A 27,780-nucleotide genomic window follows, 5' to 3' on the forward strand; every position below is an offset into this window, starting at 1 on the left:
TGCATGCACACTTCTTCAGATACCTGAAGGTATCATCTTCAGGTATCTGAAGAAGTGTGCATGCACACGAAAGCTCATACCAAGAACTAACTTAGTTGGTCTTTAAGGTGCTACTGGAAGGAACTTTTTTATTTTGACTATGGCAGACCAACACGGCTACCTATCTGTAATTCAAAGCCCATGACACCTTCTGTAAAGGCTGTTCACCAACTGGAGCGCTTGCAGGCTAGTGTTTCCCAGTTGTCAGTGTTTATACTACATTTTTTTAGATTGGCCTTGAGATAGTCTTTGAACCTCTTTTGTTAACCACCAGCATTATTCTTTCCATTTTTATGTTTGGAATAGAGTAGTTGCTTTGTTTTTTTTAAAACTTTTTTTTATATTCAAAATTAAAACAAAACATATTATCCAGAAACATATCATCCTTATTTTTTCCCCATTTTTCCTCCCTCCCCCCACACTCCCGCACAAAACCCACCCCCCACCCCCCCAGTTCCAGTCTTTGATTTCTTTAAGAATGCTGTTTTCTGCATGTTACACAGTTATATAGATCCTCAAACTATTTAGCTGATTATCATCAATAAAAAAGTTTGTGACTGTTTATTCAAAGCCTGCCAAGGAGTCCAGTTCGCTTTGTTGCGTCTTCAAATACTTTGTAAAGGGTTCCCATTCATCTTTGAAGTCACAGTTATCCTTGTCCCATAGCTTATATGTCAGTTTTGCCAGTTCTGCAGAGTCCATCAATTTTTCTTGCCATGATGAGTAGTTGCTTTGTAAGATGATAATCAGGCATCCGAACAACATGACCAGTCCAACGAAGTTGATGTTGAACAATCACTGGTGATCTTTGCTTCATCCTGTACACTGACATTAGTTCACCTTTCTTCCCAAGTGATGTGTAAAAATTTTCGGAGACACTGTTGATGGAATCTTTCAAGGAGATGGCTTTTATAAGTGGTCCATGTTTCACAATCATACAGTAATGTTGGTAGTACAATAGCTTTGTAAGCAATCATTTTGGTTTCCCTGCGAATGTCCCTGTCTTCAAGAGAAAGCTGCACTTGCACAGCTCAGGCGATGCTGCATTTCGGCATCAATGTTGGCCCTTGTGGAAAGATAACCGCCCAGGTAGTGATCGACCCTTTCCAGTGTTACACCATTGAGTTGGATTTGTGGCACTGCAGAGGGGTCGTTTCGTAACGCCACCAGGCAAGGCTGTTTTACCCCATGGGTGCAAGGTGCCTACAGGGAAGAGGGTGCAGGGTGGAGCTGCTCCATGAGGCTTCCTGAGGTAGGAAGGTGCAGGGCTGTCTTCCAAGGCAGAGGCAGTCGCCTGTGGAGCTTGCTTTTAAATCTCTGCAGCCAAGTCAAGCTTTGATCTCGCCCTCCATCATCATCATCACCAGCACCACTGTACCTCTCCTGCTGCTAAAGAAGCTTTGACCAAAAGCCCACTCACTGGATGTTTGCTTTCTTTGTTGTAAGGCTGGGCAGATCAAAATGCAGGCTAAGAGGGCAGCTTTTCTAATGCCGGTTTTCTCATGATAGAATGAGAATTGTAGAGTTGGAAGGGACTTAAAGGGTCATCTATCCCAACCCCATGCAATGCAGGAATCACAAAAGCATCCATGAGAGATGTCCCACCCAGCCTCATTCAAACCACTTGGCCCAAAGTAGTTCTCCAATCCAGAAGAATTGGAGCTGGTCAGTGAGGGTGGATCCACACAGGAGTTTTAAAGTGTGATATGCAGCTCCCAGGGACACGGGTGGCACTGTTAAACCACAGAGCCTAGGGCTTGCCAATCAGAAGGTCGGCGGTTCAATTCCCCGCAACAGGGTGAGCTCCAGTTGCTCGGTCCCTGCTCCTGCCAACCTAGCAGTTCAAAAGCACGTCAAAGTGCAAGTGGATAAATAGGTACCGCTCCGGCGGGAAGGTAAACAGGGTTCCTGTGAGCTGCTCTGGTTCGCCAGAAGCGGCTTAGTCATGCTGGCCACATGACCTGGAAACTGTACGCCGGCTCCCTCTGCCAATAAAGCGAGATGAGCGCCGCAAACCCAGAGTCGGTCACGACTGGACCTAATGGTCAGGGGTCCCTTTACCTTTACCTATGCAGCTCCCACCCCTTAAACCACATGCCTGTTAAGATACATGGTGCTTGTTCTTCTGTAACTCTGTACCCCTGTATATTTGAGTCTTGTTTTTATGTAGTTGGATCAAGCAGTTTATTAATTTTCTAAATGAATAATAGTTTACACAGAAAAAAATAATCACATGCTTGTTTAACAGTAAAAAGGCTTAATGTGTCAATTTCCAGCACTTTTCAACTGTGGCCATTTTTATTGGAAGGGATTGACATTTGGCTTATATGGTGTTTGTTACCCTTTGGCGGTGTTTATTCAAAACCTTTTTGTCTTTGGAGGAAGACTTCTTATTGAGAGCACAATAAAGAAAGTGTACAAGTCTGGTTGAAGCTCTTCATTGCACCCAGAGAGAGAGAGAGTCTTAATTTAGGAACCAAGCAGGATTTGGGAAAGGGAACTGACAATCAGAGGACTGCATAAAATGCTACAAGACTCTAGAGGGCACTCTGATCTAAAGGATAAATTGAAGGGGCTAGAACTGTAGAGTTGGAAGGGGCCTCGGGGGTAATCTAGTCCCTTCTCCAAGTGTGGAACTCTTCTTTAAGGTACACATGGTTTTCCAAATGAAAAGCGATTTTCTGTTATTCTGTTCCATTCAGAAGTTCACGAACCATTTCTGATGTTAGCACAAGAAGTCTACTCATACAGTTTATCAAAAATGTGAGTAAACGTTCGTTGTTGTTTCTAAGTCTGAAAATATTCCCCATGTCCTATTGCTATGTTGACATTGTTAAAACAAGTTAAGCTTATATTCGTTTGTTGTTGTTTTTCTCTTTCTGTCCTTCCCACAGAAGAGGATTTGTGCTGTAAGGAAGGCTAGAAATAAACCCTAGGTTGCCCATGAATGCCGGGATGAGGACAGGCAGCAAATGCAGCCCTGGTCAAAACCTCAACAGTGAAGGGGAAAGGTGATCAAAATACTCACTGGCCATGATTGTTACAATGGCAGTTGGCTTTGAAAAAGGAGGTGCAGAAGGCTGCCATGATGCCACGTCCCTCCCCCTAACTTGTTGGTAGTGCTGCCAAACTAGTCAAAACTGTGTTCATGTGTGACTCAAAGAACATTTCAGATGCTTGGAACCAAATGTTTCTGCAGGTATATGGGCATCACTGCTCCCTGCCTTCAGTAACCTGTCTATACCAAAGCCTAAAGGGACATCATGGCTCATAGCAACATATCCCAGTATGAGGGGGGGGGGGATTTTCCAGTGAATAATTTAGCTTGTTGAACAAGATTATTAGTGTCTTTCTAATTACTAAAAGGCTAATGGCTTCTGAGTACTTCAGTATTAGTCGTGTACCTTTCGGAGTAAAAGCTCTCGCATACAAAGGCTGCACTATTGGTTTGGTTATAAAATGTTATATTTGCTTTATATTGGCAGAAAGCTGGTTGCTTCAAATTGCCAGCCAGTATGATGTGCCAAAAATCTTATAAGTACACAAAATACTTATATCCTGTCTGTGACATAACGATGCATCTATTGAGCTGTGATGAAATAATGCCTTGTGATGAAATTCATATTCTTTACCACATGGCCTAAATGCCTGCGTTCCATAAACAATTCTTTTGGCGAGCACACAAAAGAACCAGGGGCGACCCAATGCTAAGCCAAACCTCAGTTTGATTTCCCAGAAACTGCACTGCTGATTCCTTTCCCATCGTGTTGGAAGGGGGGGGGGAGGTGGATGCCCAAAAGTTGGAGGTCATTTTTCCAAAATACAAATATTAAGGGCTATTCATGTAGCTTGTTCAACAAGGGAACTATGTTGTTATGTAACTTGAGGGTGCTTAGTATTTCAATCTCTTTTACAAAACACCAAAATGTCTTATTTGGGTGGTACAGTGGTACCTTGGGTTAAGAACTTAATTTGTTCCGCTCCCAGGGCGTTCTGGCAGTTCCCTCACTGAGAGAAGTGAAGTTATAGGGAACCAGGCAGAGAGCCTTCTCAGCAGTGGCACCCTCCTTGTGGAATGCCCTCCCCTCAGATGTCAAGGAGATGCAGGAGCTTCCTACAGCCAATCAGAAGCCGTGCTTTGGTTTCTGAACGTTTTGGAAGTCGAACGGGCTTCCGGAACGGATTCCGTTTGACTTCCAAGGTATGACTGTACAACCTTTAGAAGACATCTGAAGGCAGTCCTGTATTGGAAAGGTTTTAATGTTCGATGTTATATTACATTTTTATACATGCTGGAAGCTGCCCAGGTGGCTGGGGTATTATTGTTGCTGTTGTTATGATGATGAAATTCCTTCAGAACAATTTATGGCTATGTGTCTCTGCACATAATGAATGTGGGCACCTTGTGTTTTCATATTGTAAGCCTGATTTTTACCTACTACATATTTTTTCTCAAGCTGACCTCCATTTTTTGATGCCACAGTTTTACATGCTGAAGTGACCATCTGCATACTTTAGCCCCAGGTAAATGACAAAGCGCCAGGGTCTTTGTCTAGTCACAGATTGGTGATCACCAGTATTAATAGATAGGATTAGCAAATGCAAGCAGGCCAGCAGGCTGCAAAGCTGCTACTTGTCGCCTTAGATTCCCCTCTGCCTTATCAGTCTCGGGGCTCCATAGAAAGAGAGCGATCGGAGGTTTCGGGACGGCACAGGTCGGTTTCTTTCTCTTTGCACCAGGACCTGGGGAAAGGGCAAGTTCTGGGTCAGAAACTACAGAAAATGTCTTTTCAGAGTTCCCCTCAGGCACCATGGAGAAACAACAATATCTCCTTTTTGAACAAAGACGCTCCTGTCTCAGAACAAGGAGAGAAGATCATTGGCTTCTATCTACTGGCTCTGGGTATGTATATGGATTTATGGATTAAGCATGCCTGCAAAATTCACAGGGACTTCTGTTGAGCCTAATTAGTTGCAGCTCTTATTGAAACAGAACAGTGGTGCATTTTTACTAAAGAAAACATTGAAACATTTGGAAGCGGGGAGGGGAAGACAATATTGTTAAGTCCAGTCCAGGTAAGATGAAATACTGGACTTTAACTGGATTAGCTCCCATTCATTTCAAAGGGATTAAAATGGCTTGAGTCCAAATACTTGGGGTTAACCAGCCTACATATAATCCAAGCTGCTCCTCTACTAAAGTGCAGTTGAAGATTCTTTGGCAAAGAAATAAAATGGATGGGAGAAGAATCATGTGCGGAAATAGATGACCTCATATTATTCTAGCAAAATACTGCTGTCACTTATTTACTGTTCCAATACTCTACCTCTTGCTAACTAAAAGATGTATTTGCTTTGCATGCTAAAAATAATTCAGTTTATTAAAGTTTGTGTGTGATGTATGTAGCTGATAATTTCCAGGGTGATTACTGTGTTAGTCTGTTGCAGCAAATATAAAAATATTGTGGAACAATAAAAGACTAATAAATTATGCCATTTGCCCTGTTAAATTTGTAAGACTTTAAGCTGTTTCTGCATTCAAAAAAGTAATCTACACTGTGTAACATTTACTGTTACAAGCATTATTAAACTCTAGACATTTGAGTACAGAAGTTTGAACATACTGGCACTCCTGTGCTTACTTAATAATAAAACAGCAGTGCTGCATTTCCCCCCCTTTAAGATACTGACCCTGTAATATAACAAGCTGGTGAATAGCTGAGGCCTATCATAGGAATATCACTGTTCTTATAGACCCAATATTTTAGAGAGTCCTAGTGTCAAGATTTTAAACATTTTAAATAAGAGAGACACTATTAAGAGTAAGAGCAGAATCTTCTTAATTCTTAATTTTTAATGCATTCGATATCCCGAAGTTGCTAGATAACGTTCTACATCGGTATTAGTGAACTAAATATGTGTTTTCTAAGGCAATGGTCAAAATTATTGATGCAGTTTCTCCTACAATTTTAACACCGGGAGGACAGCTGGTTGAATTGTTCTTTTCTTTTCTACTTTTTCTTTTTTACTTTAGCTGATTAGAACTTTGTTTTACACATGAATACAATAATTCAAAACTGAAGTGTTTCTCTTCTGATATAGGAGTGCTTTGTTAAAATTAATTCACACAGAGAATATGAATACCCATTGCCCTAACCCAGAGCTTTCCAAACATTTCGTGTTGGTGACACTTTTTAGACATACATCATTTCACGACACAGTACCGTAATTCAGTTTTACTAGCAAACTGGAGGTTAAACCAACCGCTTTCCAGCCCTGGGAGGAGCACGGGGAGCGTTCGCGTGACAGACATACACACTGCAACTGACACACTAAAGTGTCATGGCAAACAGTTTGGAATGCTGTCTCCTAACCTCACCTCTCACCTGTGTTTAGCAGAAGGAGCACCTCCAACACAATGTAGTGTGTTGTAAACAGTGGCGTAGCGTGGGTTGTCAGCACCCGGGGCAAGGCAAGTAATTTGCGCCCCCTCTGCCCTAGGGGCAGAGAGCTGCAAGTGCGAGCGCCCCCCCCCCCAATGTTGCGCCCGGTGCGGCCGGCCCCCCCTGCACCCCCCACGCTACGCCACTGGTTGTAAACCATCCAAGATGTTGGCCTTACTATGGTAGGAATAGATGAATCTGTCAACTTCAGTTTCTCTCAGTTTCACATTTTTCTACTCTTCCGTTCTCCCTATCTCTGCATCAGTTTGTGAAATTAAATTTTAAAAGTCCTCATGAGACCTGATCAGCATTTCACTGCAGATTTCTCCCAATATTCACCTTATGTATGCAATTTTGTCCAGTACATTTCTGTATGCAATATGTATAATGCATTTTTGTAAACTGTTTTCACTAATATATACATTTTATGCACATGTCCCCAATATGTGCATTTTTGAAAACATTTTTTGATCAGAGAACTCCATTGCCAGATTCAGAAAGGTACAAGTTTGAAATACATTTGTGTAAACCAATTGGAGGTTTTGATGATTAAGTGGTATATAAATCCTGTTAAATAGATAAATAAGAAGAAGATTCTAATGCATCACTGGCAGAATTTTATAGGAGGTGCTCCCTAATGTTTAATTGCCACTGACAACCACCTCTTAGTTTAAAACCTTTTTTTTGTCCTTGTAATCATCAGCTGCTAAGTAATTAGGGCTTTAAGTGTCATTAGTGCACTATGTTTGTTTAAATGTGCTTAATTGTTGTTCTAGCACATAACCAGTACTTACTGAAGTAACGATGTTCCTTGATTTGTCTTAACTGGAGTTTGAGCAGTTTGCTTGTCTTAACGTTGCACAACCACAATCTTCATCTTCTTCAGTCTGGATGGGCGTGTGGAAAACATAACGAACTAGAAAGTCATAAAAAATGAACACAAAAATTAAACCTGAAAGTCTGTATTTGCTGATTGTTTGTATATGTGTCACTTCCTCTTTAAACAAAAAACAAAGCAGAATTGTGGAGAAAGAAGAGAAAACCAGTCACATGACAGAGGGCTAGACAAATTCACGGAGGATAAAGCTATCAGAGACTATGAGCCACAGTGACTATCTTCTCCCTGCAGCGTTGGAGGCAGTATGACCATAGGCGCCGACTCCATGGGGCCTGAGGGGGCCCGAGCCCCCTCAAAAATTCGTTTGGGGGGGCTCTGCCCCCCCAATAATTTAAGAAAATTATTAGTTATATTATGCTTTGTAAAATCACAAAATTGTGTTGGTATTTTTTATTTTCCTTGTTTGACGATAGTTACCTTTTAAAATACATTCAGTAATGAGTTAAATCCTGCTGCAGAGGAGGGTCAAAGGACCAAGAGCCGGCGAAAGAGGAACTGCCGCCCATTGAGCCATGTGACCGCTGTGTTTGTCTCCGCCCCTAATGTAATGACATCACACACACAATGCTGCCCCCCCCATTGCCTTTACAAGCTGGCGCCTCTGAGTATGACTCTGAATGGCGCTTTCTGGGAACCCCAAGTGGGGAGAGTGCTCTCTTGTCCTGCTTGTGGGCTTCTCGAAAGCATCTTGTTGGCCACAGTAAGAGCAGGATGCTGGACTCAATGGACCTTTGGTCTGATCATACCAGGCTTTCCTTGTGTTCTTAAAATTATCTTCAGATATACTCAAGGATGCCCAATTCAAAAAAGGAAAGGAAAATGGTTACATGTCCAGTGGGTTGAAAGCCTCTTGATAAACAGATGGTCCCCATCTGCAGATTGATGCTGCAGAGTAAGGGTGGGGAACCTCCAGCCTGGGTGCAGGATGCAGCCCTTCAGGCCTCCTCATCCAGCCCTTCCTTGTCCATGCCACAGTCCTCACTGGCCCAGCTCTGTGCCCTCTTGAGTGCTTCTCCCAGGCTGGAATGGGTCTTTGATCTGCAATGAGGCCTCTTTGCTTGCCTTGCTGGAAAAAGATGCACATGGAAACCTCTATCTTTTTCACGGCTAGAATGTAGCCCACTGTACAAAGGTAAGAGCCCTTTCCATGACTTCATGCACTTTTGCTTCTGATCTGCCCCACTATGAGCTCTCCCTCCTCTGATCTCTCCCACCAACATGGCCTTCAAAGGCTTCTGCATGATGGAATCTGGCACTCAGATGGGCAAAGGTCCCTCAACCCTGTGGTGAAACTTTCTAAATCCTGCCTTTGCCAAGTCTCTTTGACCCTTCAAGCAATGCTTCTTGAAGAAACTACTTTTGCTAGTATGACCATCTTATCCATCAGTCTACCAGTATTATTTTCCTATGTCTGTGAAGAAGTTACGGTACATGCATTTATTTTAATGGTATGCTCCTATCTCCTCTATAGGGTTCCCTGGTCAGGGGCATCCCAGACCTTGATTTCAGGGCGAAATCTGAGGCCTGAGGGCATGTCCCTGGTGATCTCATTAAGCATGACACAATCCTAACCATTATCTACTGAGAACTAAGTCCTATGATGTTCAATGGGCTATTGGTAAGGCTTGACTATGGATCCTTCACAAACTTATTGTCAACTGCTCTTGAACAGCTGGCTTTAACAATGCAAGTGGCCATCAGTACTGCATGCATTTAATTTCCTTCTGACCTCGCCCTTCTCACCAACACGTATGCTATTATACAGTTTGTTACTTTTTAAGGTACCACAACATATTCTTGCATGTTCATTAAAAAGCAAATAAGAGGAACACACAGTCCCATTCCTCACTTACGTTCAGCTGATTGCAGCACTACAAGGTTCCAGTGTAGAAGCTGCAATAATTATAATGTTGTGTGTTCGTGCTGTGAAGTGTTTCCTACTTGACAAGGGCTGCTTTTTGCAGCTTTTCATTCTGAGCATTTCCTTTTATTTTCCAGGTTGGATGTCTTGGTTTGGGAACAGCATTGTAATTTTTGTACTCTATAGACAGCGGGCTACCCTTCAGCCCACGGACTACTTGACATTTAACCTAGCTGTATCTGATGCCAGTGTGTCTGTCTTTGGTTATTCCCGTGGGATCATTGAAATCTTCAACGTATTCAGAGATGATGGATTTCTGATCACATCCATATGGACTTGTCAGGTAAGAACTAAATTTCTGTGGCTCGGCCAGTCAGTCATGAAACATAAATATCATATAATCCATGGCCTAGTACAGACACAATGCATTCCCTCCTCACCTCTCCAGAGCAAATTCAACCACCTTTCTTCCCTTGTCACTTTAATCATGGATTAGTGTTACATCTACACCAATGCTAACCATGTCCTGCATCTTATTCATTAATTGGAAGCTGGTTTACAAACCCTCGTTAAGTGGTTAGGGCAGATATAATGCCATACTAGTGCTGCATAAGTTGTGAATCACTAAACCGAATACCTTTCACCAACTACATACAAGTATCCAGCATTCAGTAAACTTCCCATTTATTTTTCCCCTCCCTGATGTGCAATAAAAAAATGGGAGGAGAGGTCATCAAGTACTTGGCAGGTCATGATATACGTCGGTGAGGCTCTGTTGGGTGCACTCTGTGCTAAATCAAGATCAATGTGGGAAAGAGAGGGGTGGATTTACTCCAGCATTTACAAGTGCTTCCTTTGGTGGAAAAAAAGTTGGAGCTGGTCCAGCTAAATAAATAAATAAATTTTAAAAGGTGCAATGAAAAATCATTGACCTCTCTGCTCAAAGCTTGGGAGACCAGCAGGAGATAACGTAACTTTTGGATATCCAGATGACACTGATGTTCACTGGGACGCTGCAGTACCAGAACACTGGCCTTCAATTTTCAGCTATAGGTACCATGTAATCTCCCCCCCCCCCATGGGAAAGTTGTCAGTTGGCTGCAATCCTGTACACAGTTAGGCTACAGGCCTGCACACAGTTAGGCAGCTTAAATCCCACTGATCCCAAATCAAATCAATCAATCAATCAGTAAAATATCCAGTAAGATTTAGGCAATTGAATTGAGTGCAGGTTTGCACTCTCTTTTGTAACTGAGCTGAATTCGGGATTACACTTTCCTTTGGATTATTCATTTTATAGTCAACTTCTGGCTCCATTTTGCCTGTAAAAACTGAAGGATAGTGTTTCTGAGACCATTTAGCAGGTAATGGAAATCCAAATTGGGCCACATTTTGGGCAGAGATGCTGAAACAAATGCCCCTTTATTCAATTTTCATGCAAAAATGTTAGTCAAGTGACTGTGTAAATATTTTATTAAAACAAATGCATGTCCACAACAGAGCTTTAAACAGAACATATGAAGAACGTTGTCCACATTTAAATTAAAGAAGAAATGTTTTTGCCAACATTTCTTAAAAGTGTAGCATGAGTTAATTGCCACCTAATTTGTTGAGAGGTATGCCAGATATATCAGGTGACAGAAAAATTATGTCTTTCTGCTGTCAGTGTTTGTTTGGCTGTCATTTTGACTAGAACTCTGGCTTCACAAAACAAACTTTTGCCAACAACAACATTCCATTTTTAATTATTTTTCTAACCTGCAAAGAGGAAACTAAAATTGTGTTAACAGACTTCAGAACGTGCAGTCACAGTATGCCATCAGATTTCTATGAAATGACCAATACTGAAATCACTGGTAATATTTTGAAGGAAAATAAACCACACCAGAATTTACAATTTGGCTTTACATGTATAGAAACACATTTCTGCCCTTAATTTAAAATACCTAATACTTGATGTGTGTGATACTTGCCAAACAAACTTTATATACATAGGAGTGAAATTCATTTGTTCAGTGGTTTGGGAAGAGTGTCCTAAGCATTCATTTCACCAGAAATGAAGAGTGCTAATTCTGTTTGCAAACTCTAATATAAGGAGATGTTGCTGAGGGTGAGGTGAAACGTGAATAGTAAGTTTTTGACCATCAAGGGTTGAATAAGTGATTCTACACAATAGAATGGTACACAAGGTACACAATAGTGAACCATGAACACCCAGTGTAGGCTGGGAAACAGGATGGTGATCTAAATCATCATCATCCCTGGTAGATCAGCCCAATGGCCTACGGTACTTTTGTACCCTGTTTCCCACAGCGGAAAACCAGATGCCTATGGGTAGCCTCCAAGCTGGACATGAGAGCAATAGCTCTCTCACACTGCTATCCCCCAGCAACTGGTACCCTGGAGGCAGCGTGTTGCCATCATGAATAGTGGCCTTCTTATTCTCTATGAATTTGTCTACTTTTCTTCTAGAGCCATCTGAGTCGATAGCTGTCACCACATATTGTGGTAGCAAATTCCATCGTTTAATAATGAGGTGTAAAGAAGTACTTCCCTAAATCTTGAACTTCGCTGGGTTCAGATGTTATGAGGAATAAAAACTTCTCTCTAGCCACACCATGCATAATTCATTTCTTTACACGTCTAATTTTATACACCTCTATCATGTGTGTCCTTCCACCTTACTTTCTGACCTAAAAGTCTCCAAGCAATGCAATCTTTTCCAATAGGGGAGTTGCTCCAGGCTCCTGATCAACCTGGCTGCACCTTTCCATCTCTACAATAATCCTTTTTGAGATGTGATCACTGTGTCACACCATAGATTTGTATGAAGGCATTACAATATTGGCAGTTTTATTTTTCCAATCCCTTTCCTGATGATTCCTACCATGTAATTTGCCAGTTTCATAGCTGTCACAGACTATATTTTCACTGAGAGAGCCACAACTACCCCAAGTTCTCTGGTCAGTTACCGCTTAGTGATTTTTGCTGCAATGTGCACCTCTTTAACTCTTAGTTCCATTGAACCACAATTGCCATTTTATTGCCCATATATATCTAGTTTGGAGAAATCCTTTCAAAGCTCTTTGTAACCCTGTTTTTTGCTTTGTTTTACAAACCCTGAATAATTTAATGCCACCTGCAAACTTGCCACCTCACTGCTCACTGCCTTGGTCTGATCTAAGCGGGCTCTTCTTATGGCACCCTGACCGGATCTGGCTGGAGAGGCCAGGGCCATCTCCAGAAAATCTAAGGTCCCATTAAACTCAGTGAGGAAATTACATCTGAGTAAACCTGCACAGGATTAGGCTGCATGGCTAAATATTCCTTCAAAATGGGAACAGATTCTCTATTAGTACTGAGTTCAGAATATAGAGCTGGAAAGGATTCTGTCTGGTACAGAATAGAGGAAGTACCTACAGGTACAGTGCTTCTGAGTATGTTCAGTGTTTTCCCCCATAAAGGAAATCAGCTGGTGCTTTGAAAATGGATCTCACTAATGGATTTATTTAAAATAGCAGTGTTAAGACATGCAATAGAAAGAGGCCTGTGGTGACAATAAATGAAAAGGTTGAAAAAAGAAGATTTCGGGAATAGTGGGGCCTTAAAATCCACCTACATCTGCACTGGATTGTGGCCTAATTTGTTTACTGCGGCAGGAACGCTCATGACTCAATACATTCTGTACACCTTAACTACTTTACAGTGAACAGCAAGGAACACTGACTAACATGCACATGGATTTACAAACTGCTGTTCCAGCAACAAGCATTGAGGATTAAATTCCGTCTGGGCCAATATAATTCTAGCCAGTTGGCAGCCCAAGAGAGATGGGGAAGATAGAAAGGGAGCCAGGACCATCTGTTGTAGCCAGAGGACTAGGAATACATGCGAACATTTGAGGTTTTAAAAGGCTCTTAAGATCACCAAAGAGGATCAGACAGGAGGGCCAGGAGCTCTAGTGTGCAGTACAAGGTTTGTTTCTGCTGCAGTTAGTAAACCGTTGTGGGTTGCTATGTTTTGCATTTAGGGTTGTGGGTTTTTAGTGGGATTTTATGCATTGTTTTTGCCTTGTTTGATTCTTCTGCAAACTGCTCTGTGGTTTGTGAAAAAAGACGATAATACAAATCAACTAAATAAATATAAACCCAGGAGAATAAAAAAGTCTTCATTTGGTGCTGAAAAGTCGTTGGATAAAGTTCCAGATGAGTCTCCAAGGGGCGGCTATTCCATAGCCGAGGTGCTACCACCAAGAAGTCCTTTTCCTTAGTCACTACCCACTTTACTTGGAGGGGAACATAGACCACAGCCTCTAAGGAGAGCATGCATATATAAGAGAAGGTAATCATTTAGGTTCCAAGAAATTAAGGGCTCTGTAACCTTTAGATGAGCACTTTAAGTTGAAACCGCGGACAGACTGGGGGCCTATGGAGCTGAAGAAACATTGGCAGTGAGAGACAAAGTCCTAGTTAACAGTACTGTAGCCTACATTGAACCACCTGCAGTTTCTAGACTTTTTTTTAAAAAAGAAAGGCAACACCACCCACAATGCATTGCTGTAGTCTAAATACCAGAGCATGGGTAACTGTGGCCAGGCTTTCTCTATCCTGCTGGATGGTTGTAGCTGGTGTATCAGCCGAAGTTGATAGAAGTACTCTATTTATCTCCTCAGTCCACCCTGCTAGCATGCGTCAAAACTGACCCAGCGGTCCTCAAGAAACAGTTCATTCCCTGGACGTGTTTAACCTTTTGCCTTGGCAGAGGCTGCCAACATGGATTAATTAGTCATGTCAGCTGCAAGGGAACTGACTGAAACTCAGACTGACTTTTAAAGAATCCCCCGAAGCATCAAAATGCACACAGACTACAATCCTAAATGCTCATACTAGGGAGCAGCCTCACATAATATTGTGGGACTTACATCTGAGTAAGCAACATGTTTTAGAGTTGCGCTCACAGTGATGTTGGTATTCCACGTATGTCTCATCTGGTGAGTCTTCTCATATCGTGAGTTACCAAAACACATTTGTTCATGAAAGTAGTGTTCCGTGAGCAGCGTTTGGGATTCTGGTGGTCCTTATCACTCCTAATAGAGAACTCAGGCGTTGAGCGGCAACAGGACTATTGCCAAAAAGGAGCCACTGGGAAACAAGAGGGAAGTATCGTTGGTTGGCATCCATATGTCCTGGGAGACCATGGAGGATGCACCTTTGGAGGTGAAATCAAACTTTTGGAAGGTTACAGCGCCTGCTGTGGCTGTAGAGACCAATATGGGGGAGACATGTTTTGTTGCAGCTGGGGCTGAGGTAGGTGTCTGCTTGTGCTGCTGCAGATGCATCATGGTGTTTCTTTTCTCTGCCCTCCTCCCAGTGGCCATTCCTCCTCTGGTCACTGCTATGGGTACATGACCTGACTGTCAGTCTCCAGGCAGTCGTCTGCAAGCGGTTCCCACACAGCAGGGTTGATGTTACCAGGCTCATGTCATGTTTGCAGGCATCTTTGTAGTGCAGTGTTGGTCTGCCAGTGGGCCTCATGCCTGAAGCCAGCTCCCCACGTGATTGAAGATCTTCATTGAAAGATTTCCAAAAGTACAAATTTCAATTATTATTATTATTATTATTATTATTAATTATTATTATTGTGAATTATGTAGGTTCACCTTCAAATGCATCAGTTTTCTCCTCCATATCTACCTATAACTCAGGATAACACTGCATGGATGGGACGAAGAGTCTGACCCCTGGATAAATAATAATCAGTTTTTAAAGTGCCACAGGAACATTTGTTGGTATTGCTACAGCAGCCTAACCCGAATACCCCTCTGGAAATTGTTAAATGGAATGGGCGTTGAGAATTAGATTCTCAGACTTAATTAAGTAGTAGCTGAAGCACAGGTATTCCTGGGGATTCATGCCTATATATAGTTCATTATTCCTGACATTTGTATAAGATGGAAATAAATAACAACCAAACCATAGAACTGACAGCCCTTAAGAGCATTAACAGATAAAGCAGGTGGTAAAAGTGCTGAGGAGACACGCTGTGTAAGCTCACCTCAGCATCCTGGTTAATTAACAATGGAGTCTCTTTAAAATAAACTCACGGAGCAAAACCAAAAGCTGAAAGGGTGGAGAGAGCTTTTCCCCTACTAATATTTCCTGTTGCCTACTACTGTATAGGAAAGATGGTTGTGGGGGGGGGGATTCCCTCCCCAAAAATCTGCTTTACAAATTCTGGTGTTGTCAGTCTTAAAATAGAATATTTGCTGCTGTCTGACTACCATGCATGGATCTTTCATTGTCTGAAGGGCCTGGATTTATAGTTGCCAGTCATACTGGAACGGTATGGCTAGAGATATGTTGGAAGAGGGAGATCTTCAAAAGCTGCCCAAAAGACAATAGAGATGGCACCTGTCTTAACACTTAACAGAAAGGAATTGCTGTGGGTTGATTCCTTCGCCTCCTGATAAAATGGTATCTGCAGGAGGGCCCCCCAAGAACACAGTATTTAAGGGGTGCGGTGATGTGTCCTGATCTCAAAAGGTTTATACACTGACTAGTAGGAGCTCTCTGGGGTTTCAGATAGGAGTGTGTCCTCTAAAAGGCAAGGGCTTCCTATGGTTATCAACTTTTAGGGAGAAGTGTTCCTGTGTATTAAACCTTTGCTGAGCATAATAATAATAATAATAATAATAATAATTTATTATTTATACCCCGCCCATCTGGCTGGGCTTCCCCAGCTACTCTGGGCGGCTTCCAAAAGAATATTAAAATACTGTGATACACCAAACATTGAAAGCTTCCCTAAACAGGGCTGCCTTCAGATGTCTTCTAAAAGTCTGGTAGTTGTTGTTCTCTTTGACATCTGGTGGGAGGGCGTTCCACAGGGAAGCCGCCACTACCGAGAAGGCCCTCTGCCTGGTTCCCTGTAACTTGGCTTCTCGCAGTGAGGGAACCACCAGAAGGCCCTCAGTGCTGGACCTCAGTATCCGGGTAGAACGATGGGGGTGGAGACGCTCCTTCAGATATACTGGACCAAGGCCTTTTAGGACTTTAAAGGTCAGCACCAACACTTTGAATTGTGCTCGGAAACGTACTGGGAATTCCATACAGGAATTTAGCAAGTGAAGCTTTTCTCACCCCTTATATCCATACCAGAAAAAGCTTCATCTATATTTCTGTGTGTCAGGCTTTTGTTACGTGCACCAGAGTTGGGAGAATAAATGAATTTGCTGTCTGAAGCTGAAGTCCCCAAAAACATACATTCCATATTTAGCAGCTCAGCCCTGTACATGTTTACCAGGAAGTAATTGCTTTTGAGTTAAACGGGAATTGCCCTCAAGCAAAGGCACATTGAGATATAGATATAGGGTTCTCTGGGCATATTGCAGTTTAAAATATGGGACCCTTCCTTGTGTTCATGTCTTAGCACGCAATCAGTGAACAAAAATTTGTTACTCTCTAAATTGCCCACAACAGTATTGATGTAATTGTGGGATGGGAAGCAAAACTGACAATCTGCTAATATTTTCTAATTGGTAAGAAGAGCTGACAGAGTCAATACTGAGAATGGCTAAACATCCTTGATGTTTAGTAAAGTTGTCAGAGTTAATTTGCCAGTTTAGATGCCTGAGTGGTTATTTTATTCCACACTTCAGTAAGTATGGTAACTTCTCAAAAATCCAACAAATAATATTCCAGTCACCAATGTAGGTTGTTGGTGTAATGTTTGAATAGTCCCCATTTGTTAATGGAATATTATTTGTAGGATTTTTGAGCAGTTATTGTATGTATGGAAGAAGAGAACTACACAGACCAAATGAGTAAATAAACTAGTCAAATAAGCTAAATAAGTTTTGGGCTTATGCCCTCCCTCCTCTGTTCATGCTCAGCACTTAGAAAATTTTACAGCAAATGATAGTTCTTTGCCATTTAAAGTCATAGTCTGTTATTTTCTTCAAACCATTTGTTGTTGTTCAGCCATTTAGTCGTGTCCGACTCTTCGTGACCCCATGGACCAGAGCACGCCAGGCACTTCTATCTTCCACTGTCTCCTGCAGTTTAGTCAAACTCATGCTGGTAGCTTCGAGAACACTATCCAACCATCTTGTCCTCTGCCGTCCCCTTCTCCTTGTGCCCTCCATCTTTCCCAACATCAGGGACTTTTCCAGGGAGTCTTCTCTTCTCATGAGGTGGCCAAAGAATTGGAGTCTCAGCTTAACAATCTGTCCTTCCAGTGAGCACTCAGGGCTGATTTCCTTAATTTCTTCAAACCATAGTTTTCTGTAAACCAAGAATGATTGCTGTGGAAGGCAAGAGCCCACAAACACAATGTTCATCAAGAATTGTTCTTGGAACACCAAACCATGGTTTGGCATTAAGTTTTAATGTGCTCATTGCATTATTTGAAAATCCCTATTGATAAAGAATTGCACGCCGTTGTCAAGCTGCTGTTAAAACCACAAGAATAGGGGTAATGAAATAGTACGCAACTCCAAGAACATGTAAATCCAAATGGACAGCAGGACAACAATAACACAATGCAATAAAAACCAGATATAAAGTATCCTAAAAATGAAAACAAACCATAGTAAAACTAAGAGACAGAAACTGATAACCAAATATATGTAGTCGCTTTTTAATCATTGGGGAAAGAATCATGTCTAAACCTTGTGCCCAAAGGACTATAAGGTCAATGCCAGTCCGTCAGAGCACCACCACAGTAAAGGTCTTTTCCTAGCATAAGACACTTCAACAAGTGACAGTTCTTAGAGAAGACCTTACTGCAAGGGCAGGATAGTATGGGAGAAGGCACCTTAAAGGTAGGCAGGAGCACTTTGAAGTGTGACCTGAAGTGAATGGGCAGTCATTGAAATACTCTAAGAAGTTCGATAATTACCCACGACAGAATTCTGGCAGCCAAATTCTGAACTAAATTCTGAAATTTCTGAGTTATCTTTATGAGCAGCTCCATGTATACAGTTGTCCAACCAGGAGATTGGCAGACAAGTGTGGATCATTGTAGCTAAGCTATTTTAGCGGGTGAATCGTTCCCTGGCATAGGGAGTTTCAGCTGCTCGATTTCTGCTTAGTTCTTTTGGCTACAGTCCATCCACAGTTAAGCACTTTGCAAGCCCCACTGACTTAACTGAGCCTCTTCCACTGAAATCAATGGCATACTTCGATTGACTGCTTCATAGTCTTTCTCTGTACAGAATGTTAAATGCACTTTTATTCTTTATTTTGCATTTCAGTAATTCAGGAGCTTAGGAGTGTGTGTCTAAAGCATGTGTTTGCTTGTTCATTTAATGTACTCCTCAACCACATGATTTATCCCTGGTTTTCAGATACTTACATGTTCACTGATCATATGGATGATAACTCTCCCTGACATTCAATATTTCACTGATATCTAAGATGCTTGTATGCCCTAAAGAACATATGAGCTCACTGGCACCATCCCAATATTTGTTATTGCTCCTGGCATTCTGAAACTTAGATGTGGGAACAACCCTATTACTATTTGTTTTTCCAGGTTGATGGATTTCTGACACTGCTGTTTGGCCTTGCTAGCATTAACACACTCACAGTGATTAGCGTGACTCGCTATATAAAAGGATGTCATCCAGACAGAGGTAAGGTATTTTGGACAACACAAACTGCATGGCTTTGTGTTATTAAGGCTTGATATCCTGTCTCACAGGTATTCCTTTCTCACAATAGGCCAAACTTGCCCTAATTTAAATGTTTTTAAAAGAAAACTGGGTTATTCCCTCCACCTTGATTCTAGAGAATCTCTTATAGACATATTGTTCTAATTTGACTGTAACAATAAACCATGGTTTATCATTAAGGTAGCAAGCAAGTGAACCTTAAACTTGTGCACACTCACTTGCCATTTTCTCCTTTATCAGCGCCAGGAGTAGTTCAGAAGTTTTTTGCTTCCACTCAAGACTGATCACAGTTAAGCCTTGTGTCCAAACCTGGACAAAATGCAGTTAGTCTTAACTATAGTTTATGAAGCTTTCTTGTTTCAACTGACCATTGTTAAGATTAACCACAGTTTATGGTTCTGGCAACACTGCTAATCTGTGGTTCATTAAATCTGCAGCAAAACCTCCCAACCTAAGGGCTGCAATCCCAATATTTCCATCAAGGGTAGGGAATCTACAAGGATCAGTGGCGTAGCGTGGGGGGTGCCAGGGGTGCCGGCCGCACCGGGCGCAACATTTTGGGGGGCGCGTTTGGTCGGCCCCCCTCGAGGAAGCGGGAACCTCTCCAAGGTGCAGCGCGCAGTCGGTGGAGGAAAAGAGCCTCCCAGCAGCAGCAGCAAAGCCGGGAGGAGGAGGAGGTGGAGCAAGCCTGCTAATTGCTTGCTGGGAATTAAGCGGCTCAAAGGCAAAGGAAAAGAGGTGGAGCCGCTGGCCCGGCCGGGAGGAAGCTGGAGAGAGCAGCGTGCCAAGCGCACGTGACGCAAAGGGCCTGCCCACGTGCAGGCTGAGCTCCGCGTGGTGGGGGCGGAGGGAGGCGCTCGCTCTTTCCAAAGAAGGACCCGGCTACTGGATCAAGGCCACAAGGGCCCATGTAGAGTGAGTGGCCAAGCAGACGCGTCAATGAGAAGCACTCAAAGCAGGACCGGGGCACAAGAGCGCTCTCCCTTCCTGCTGTTTCCAGGGGGTGGAAGCGTCGCTGCCTCGAGGGCTTCCAAGATACCCTGGGGTGAAGTCCCGCTTCACCTTCTTGGGAGTCCCTCCAGTGGCGTAGCATGGGGGGTGCAGGGGGGGCCGGGCACAACATCTGGGGGTTAGGGTTAGGGGGCGCAAATCCACGGGTTAGGGGGCGCAAATCCACGGGTTAGGGGGCGCAAATTACTTGCCTTGCCCCGGGTGCTGACAACCCACGCTACGCCACTGACAAGGATTCCTGGTTGCACAAATGTATCCATGCCATTTTTCTTTATTATGACTGTGTGCCTTAAGTGTACAATAGCAAAATGAGTTATGCACCAAATTTCTGCTGTGTATTTCAGGGCATTGTATCAACAATAGCAACATCAATGTGGCCCTTTTTCTTATATGGATAGCAGCTTTCTTCTGGTCAGTAGCTCCAGTCCTGGGATGGGGCAGTTACACAGGTAATTAATTTCTCTCTAGGAGAAGGTCTTTGTGGGAATTTCTCTCTAAAGTATGTGTGGGAATCTGGAAACACAACAACCAATATCTACAATGAGCAATTTAAATAAAGTATTATTTTTACACTATTTTAGTCTAATAGTGCTGGAATCTAGGTCAGTTTTCTAGATCTAAGCATTCTAGACGTAGGCATCACCATTTTACAATTTAGACTGCAACCCTTTATGCACTTTCCTGAGTGTAAGCCCTATTTTCCTTACTTTTGAGTCCAATAGACATATTTAGGATTGCATCACTAATCTTAATTTTTTTAGTCTTCAAAATCCCAAACTAAATCTCATTGGAAGAGTCACACATCTATCCTGAAAATCCATATGGATTTTTAAAATTCTAACTTAGCATTTTGCATTGCTCAGTGGGAACTATTTCAAAGGAACTCCTGTTGGTGGGGGGATCACTTTGTCAGCATAGGAGCACTGTAGCACTACTGTGATTGTGCCAGTGGCGTAGCGTGGGTTGTCAGCACCCGGGGCAAGGCAAGTAATCTGCGCCCCCTAACCCGTGAGAGAGAGTGAGTGAGCCAGGTAGGGGCAGAGAGCTGCGAGTGCGAGCGAGCGCCCCCACCAGATGTTGCGCCCAGTGCGGCCGGCCCCCCCTGCACCCCCCACGCTACGCCACTGGATTGTGCATCTTTCATGCCTCACCCACTCAAGAAAAACTATCTCCAAAGGAGGCTGGGAAGCTCTTTCCTTGTGCATTTTTACATCCCCACAACAGTGTATGGCTGTTTTGTTATTGCCACTTTTGGTGGTGGTGCAATGAAACCCATTGCCATTTCTGTGCTAAAAAGGGCAGGTTGCAGGTGGTTGCTTATTAAAGGTAAAGGTAAAGGTACCCCTGATAGTTAAGTCCAGTCACAGACAACTCTGGGGTTGTGCACTTATCTCGCTCTATAGGCCGAGGGAGCCAGCATTTGTCCGCAGACAGCTTCCAGGTCATGTGGCCAGCATGACTAAGCAGCTTCTGGCAAACCAGAGCAGCACACGGAAATGCCATTTACCATCCTGCCGAAGCAGTACCTATTTATCTACTTGCACTTTGACGTGCTTTCAAACTGCTATGTGGGCAGGAGCAGGGACTGAACAACAGGAATTCACTCTGTCGTGGGGATTCAAACCGCCAACCTTCTGATCGGCAAGACCTAGGCTCTGTGGTTTAGACCACAGCGCCACCCGCGTCCCTAAGCAATAAGTGGTTGCTTATTACTCTGGTGGAAAGCTAAACTAAAGTGAAGATTGCAGCAATAACTCTGCTGTAATTTTTGGACTTCATTAAGACATTTCAATTTTCTTTTCCACCTGGAATTCTAAAGAGAAATTAATCTTGATGAATTTTAAACCTGGTAAATCGCAGCAAGCTTTTTTTAAAAAACAACAACGAATGACTAACCAAGTTATTTTGCTTCCTAGATCGCATGTATGGAACATGTGAAATAGACTGGGCAAAAGCTAACTTCTCAACCATCTACAAGTCTTATATAGTGTCCATTTTCATCTGCTGTTTCTTCCTGCCTGTGTCTGTCATGGTTTTCGCTTATGTGTCCATCATCAATACTGTCAAGTCGAGCCATGCATTAAGCGGAGCAGGTGACCCAACTGATAGACAGAGGCGAATGGAACGAAGCGTCACAAGGGTCAGTCTGGGCTTTTCTTTAGTCTGCATTGGGTGGAGAAACTTTTAAAAGCCATGGGCTGCATTTCCTTCAGAGAAGTAGTCAGAGCAGCATACAAGGGGTGGGTGGAATTGAGGCCAGTGGTGGATGGAGCTAAAGTCAAAAGTGGGACGGATACTCCTTTTCTCTCTCTGCCACCCCCTTTCCTCTCAAACACACATGCACACAGTGTGGCTGAATACAAACCATGCATTTAAAGCACGTGACTTCCCCCAAAAGAATCCTGAAACTGTAAATTGTTGAGGGTGCTGGGAAATGCAGCGCTTGTGAGGGGCAAACTAAATTTTCTAATATAAAACACTTGTGAAGCTTAGACAACCTTAAAATGTGAGGTAGCTAAGAGACAGATAATTCTAGAGGATTGAAACCTATTTATTAGGTCTGTGGGCCAATGAGACACTTGGAAATACGATCCAAGTCTCCCAGTTTTCCAGGACCACCTTCTTTACAGGGATCCCTTGGGCAAGAAAGTGGAAACTGGCAAGTCTCGTTTTCTCTCCTCTAGGTCTCCATAGTCATTTGCACAGCCTTTATCACAGCCTGGTCCCCATACGCGGTCATCTCCATGTGGTCCGCCTATGGTTACTCTGTGCCCAATTTAACCAGCATCCTCGCCAGCCTTTTTGCGAAATCTGCCAGCTTCTACAACCCCATCATCTACTTTGGAATGAGCTCCAAATTCCGGAAGGACATCCTCGTCTTGCTGCACTGTGCCAAAGAGATCAAGGACCCCGTGAAGCTCAAGCGGTTCAAGAACCTCAAGCAGAAACAGGAGAACTCGCCTTCTCAGAGAGAGGAGAAATACGCGCCAGAGGTTCATCCTGCACTGAGTCCTGATTCTGGTGTGGGGAGTCGTTCTAACACCCCGCCCCCTGTCAACAGGGAGGTGTATCTTGGTGCTTTTGATACCCCGTCCAACAACCCTGATATCGAATGCGACAGGCTGTGACCCGGCTGTTCAAAACGTGCAGCCGGTGAACACAACCCACAGGATACTGCTGCCCCAATTCCTTCCACCCCTGCCCTTTCCTCTAGCACTTAACATGACATACCAGCTCGACTTCCAATGAAGCAGGACACATAAAACCAGCACTAAAAGCATGTGCGGTACATAGGGGAGACTCATAAAAATTGCTGCGTGGCTGATTAAATATAAAGGTGAGCAGCACATCTAGCCTGAGCAGGGATTCGTTTCCCCCTCTGCAGCTGCAAGTGAAAGACGTTTTTGTGGGAAACTCCATTCACCGGCATGTAAAAAAAGAAAAACAAAATCGCCCATATTTTCTCCACCTAAATAATATAATTCAGAAGCTACATATCTTTTTGGTTGGTTTTATTTCTTGCTAAAAATCCTGGCTTTATACACTTTGCTTGCAGTCCTCCCAACAGTGCATTTACTCAGGGGCCGGTCAGGAAATAGCACTGCAATGCTGCTCCACAGTCAGCCACCAGAGGGTGGATAATCTTTTAACATACTCCCTGTGGGAGACTAAACATTTCAGGTCCCAGGTGCTGCCTACCGGAGAGCAGTTATGAGAGCCAAACCCCTTGTTCTTAAATCTGAAGGCTGTCACTGAGCCACTAGAGCCGAAGTCCTGAGTCCTTAATCGCAGGTGCAGTTAGGTCATTTTAGACTCTGGACTTAACGGTCTTATGGGGGAAAGCCCTCTCTAGGTGGCAACATGCATCAATTCACTTACTTCCGAGCGCTGCTTGCCAGTGGGGAGGAGGGGCCTTCCTGTTCCTCTTCTGAATGGGACTCTTGGACTTCTTTCCCCAAAGCCCCACTTTGACAGAAACTCAGGCCACAGGTGAGATGTAATAAACTGCCCTGCACGCCATATTGACGACCCGGTGCTTTTCATGCCTGTTGCTATTGCTACCATGTTTTCCCGCCTGAATTAACAAATACAAATGACACCTTTGCCCTGCTAATTGTGGGTAATATGTAGAGGAGGCAGATTGAGGCGAGGAAGCGGCGTCCCTCTTTGTCCTCAGAAGCAGCTTCACCTAGCTTTACTGATTTATAATTATATCTATATACCGCCACTTCTAAAAAAATATCACAGCAGTTTACAACCATTGTACATAAAACCATATAATACAAACCATTTTTCTATTAAAAAAAAAGAAAAATCAGAGATCAACTAACTACCACAGAAGGATTTTTTCTTAATTGCCAACACCAGCTTCATGGCAAAACCACAACAGATCAAACCAAACCAAGAAATGAGTTTAATATGTAGCAGGAAGGTATGTACCTTGTTTTGTCTTAAATAATTGCAGGTGCAGAAGAACCTAATTCTTACTGGGAAGACATACTTCTTTTTTTAAACAAGGCTCCAAAATACATGGGAGTGGGGGAGACTCTTCTGATAATTGGTGGGAGGCTGGTGGCATCCATGGGTTGCCATCCCAGTAAGAATGAGGCTCCTTTATAATCATTTGAGCAATAGCAAGTTATGCAGCTGAATGCTATGTCCCTATTTTGGCCCTCATAGAATTATCTTATCTCTAAACCTTCTGCCAAGCAGGACAAGACCCTAATATTAATAAAAGAGAGAGATTGGGATTTGTATTGCTTATCTCTCCACTGAAAAGGGGGGTGTTGTTCATGCAGGGGGGAAGAAAACCCCCAGCAAAACCCTAATAGGCATACTTTATTTTTTGTGAAATAAACAGAAATGTCACAGGAGAGGTCTTATATTTATACAAAGGTGCTAAGGCTAAGTAGGAACTGCTGTTGTAGTTAGGAGTAAGTCTGGGGCATACAAATTTTGGGGTGTACCTAGGGTCTCTCTATGGTCAGCATTTGAGGGGTTTACTTGCCCTTCTATCAGAGAGCCCTTAAAATGCCATTGGTGAGACCAGGAGCCTGCAGTCATGCGCCATGAAAAGCACACTGCTTCACCATAGAAAGAGAGAGAAAGAGATCTCTTTGTGTTTTTAAAATGATTTGGCATGGATTTCAGGCCCTGGTGCAGCTTTTTCAACATGGATATAAACAACTTTCTTTCTCATTTGGCTTTTTATACAAAGACTGCCATGACAACAGCACAGTATCCATGAGTGGGCACATGTGATAAAGATCTGTGCTCTGGAATATTCTTTTTTCATGCGCCTATAGAATCCTATTTGTACATTTGACCACCAAATGTGGTGTGTGTGTGTGGGGGGGGGTCATTATCATTTTTAAAACTTGTGGAATTTTACACTCACTGGCATGAAGGGAGGGGGCGGGGGGAGAGCCTAATGTGTCTTTGCAAAAGGTACATTTTTCTATTTGTATTCCTTGGGATGGTTACAAAAAAACCTTCCTTTCCTCCCTCAGCATGTTTGTTTTGAGATTATCATCTCTAATTTCAATTTTAAAACAAATAAACTTTATAAGCAATAAGAAAGAGGACTATGATGTCTTTCATGGCCATAGACGAACTGAGGGCACATTCATTTTTAGGAGAAAATAGGAGATTTTTTTCTCGAGGGACTTCATTACCATGACTAATGAAAAGCTAATACATATAGTGTGTTTCATCCTGGGTTCATTTCAGAAGCAAAATGAACCAAATGATGCCAATAGCCAAGTCTTTTCCTTTTCCTTGGAAGCTGAAGCAGGATGATGAGGCCATAGGATGGCTAAAAAAATGGTCCTGTCACTCCCTCCTGATGTTCAACACAATGCTTCACATATTATGTCTGTGACAGATTATCCTTTTAGTTGCCCACCTGTTGGTCTAGCAGCAAAAGCTGTCTTTCCCCCATTGTTTCTTTGTATGGAAAATGCCTCCAGATCTGTGCCTCAGTCTTTGCATGTGAGGCATTGTTTGTATAGGGCCAAAGGCCACAGTCCCTGGCTAGACCAGTGAGGTCCATAATAACCATAACTAAGGACATGGGTGGCGCTGTGGTCTAAACCACTGAGCCTCTTGGGTTGCCAATCAGGTTGGCAGTTCGAATCCCCACGACAGGATGAGCTCCCGTTGCACGGTCCCAGCTCCTGCCCACCTAGCAGTTCAAAATCACACCAGAAAGTGCAAGTAGATAAATAGGTACCGCTCTGGTGGGAAGGTAAACGGCATTTCTGTGCGCTGCTGTGGTTCGCCAGAAGCGGCTTAGTCATGCTGGCCACATGACCCAGAAAAACTGTCAGCGGACAAATGCCGGCTCCCTCGGCCTGTAAAGCGAGATGAGCGCCGCAAGCCCAGAGACGTCCACGACTGGGCTTAACTGCCAGGGGTCCTTTACCTTTACCTTTTTAAGGCCTCACCACAGTCCAGGGTGGGCAACTGTACTTTTTAAAATAGATGCTGTCGAACACGAGTATTTTTCAAATTCCCTTCCTTCCTTCCTTCCTTCCTTCCTTCCTTCCTTCCTTCCTTCCTTCCTTCCACCATTCATATAAGTATGAAATTCATAGCTATCATTTTTTGATCATATATTGTATCAATCATAAAGTGTGCAGGCTCCTAAACACAACTTTGCCACTCATCTAACAGCAGACAAATGTTCTTTTGGTGTTGTTTAGAGGCAGCTAATTCTGCACCACATGCTCAGTGCTATCATGCTCAAAGGCTGGTCACCAGCCCTCAGTTGTGTGCCAGTTGTGTGCCAAGATGAAGATTTTGAAAAGGCAATAAAGGGCTAAATATGGAGTGGCTTTTAAACCAATGTGGAGAAGTACAGCTATTATCAAGACAGAAAGCAGAAGAGATGCAAAGCACATTTGTTGTTGGGGGGGGGCATACTTGGCCTTGTAGAGTACCACAAGCCTATGAATGAGGCTGACAGCACATACAATTGATGGGATGAACTCTCCCACCCCAGTGAGCTCGCTATCTCATCTTGCCAAGTGGTTCAGGTGTGTGGAATGTTTTGCGTGGCAATACAATTATTTCTAACCTCCGAGAAGATACACAGAGATAGAAAATGAGGACTAGAATTAGATCATGGCAAGGACAGCAATATATAAAATAGCAGTAGAACCCATCCAGACTGCTGCTTTATTGTAGAGGTATGTAGCAACATGTTGCTGATTGCATTAATAGTGCATTTGAAATACATTTGTACCAGATCATCCACATCCCACTTTTATCAGTTGTTCTGCAATGCTTCCCAATGCTCCCACATTATTGCGTCGACACTTATCCCCACCATTGACACCTATCCATTTTATTGTTCCCACCATCACCAATTCCTCCCTTTCCCTCTCTAACAGCAAGTAAGTTGTGCTGTGTCTCCATGCCACCATTGCTTAATTTGCAGACTTTTTACATTTTTTAAAATGTTGGGGCTGTGATTTCTGTGCTAAACGCTGTTCATTTGCGGTGGGGAACACAAAGGGCTGGTGTTCTCCACAGTGGTGATGTGGTTAATTTTGGAAGTCCTGCCAGTAGTTTGACTGGATTCATTTCTTCTTTAAAAGTGGATCGACATGTGTGCAATGCATGATGTTTAAACTATAGGATGGCTGATTCAGATCCCCTGGCATCTGGGGATAAGCCCAGCATGTACTAAATGGTCACAGCAGGCTCAGGAACCAGAACAGACCTCTATGCTCTGTTCATCCCACTTCAAACCATTTCAAACCAATCACAATTATCCTAGGCTTTTGCTAACCAGGCGTGGGACAATTTGACTTTCTCAGCAAGATACTTGAAAACAAATAATCCAATTAAT

At 43.1% G+C, this 27,780-nt stretch overlaps 1 protein-coding gene and 1 long non-coding RNA gene across 2 annotated transcripts; both read left to right on the plus strand.

The window, feature by feature from the left end:
• The first annotated feature begins 496 nt into the window (after positions 1-496).
• LOC310704050 lies at positions 497-3,996 on the plus strand. Its single transcript, XR_014524526.1, has 3 exons — positions 497-984; positions 2,742-2,806; positions 2,937-3,996. It is a non-coding gene; the product is annotated as an uncharacterized lncRNA (long non-coding RNA).
• Positions 3,997-4,019: 23 nt separating this feature from the next.
• Positions 4,020-25,505, plus strand: LOC310703988 (visual pigment-like receptor peropsin). Its single transcript, XM_083496922.1, has 6 exons — positions 4,020-4,942; positions 9,379-9,584; positions 18,776-18,875; positions 20,270-20,374; positions 21,842-22,065; positions 22,610-25,505. The coding sequence occupies exons 1-6, from the start codon at positions 4,639-4,641 to the stop codon at positions 23,051-23,053; spliced, it is 1,383 nt and encodes a 460-aa protein (XP_083353048.1). The 5' UTR covers positions 4,020-4,638; the 3' UTR covers positions 23,054-25,505.
• Positions 25,506-27,780: the final 2,275 nt, after the last annotated feature.

The sequence above is a fragment of the Podarcis liolepis genome (genome assembly GCF_965112155.1).
Source record: "Podarcis liolepis genome assembly, chromosome: 3".
NCBI lineage: Eukaryota > Metazoa > Chordata > Lepidosauria > Squamata > Lacertidae > Podarcis > Podarcis liolepis.

Excerpts from the sequence above, each read along its gene's own strand:
- LOC310703988 (XM_083496922.1), top strand. The coding sequence starts at position 4,639 with ATGCAAGCAGGCCAGCAGGCTGCAAAGCTGCTACTTGTCGCCTTAGAT. Across the intron at positions 20,375-21,841 it reads GGGATGGGGCAGTTACACAG|ATCGCATGTATGGAACATGT; the intron begins GTAATTAATTTC and ends TTTGCTTCCTAG. Across the intron at positions 22,066-22,609 it reads TGGAACGAAGCGTCACAAGG|GTCTCCATAGTCATTTGCAC; the intron begins GTCAGTCTGGGC and ends TCTCTCCTCTAG.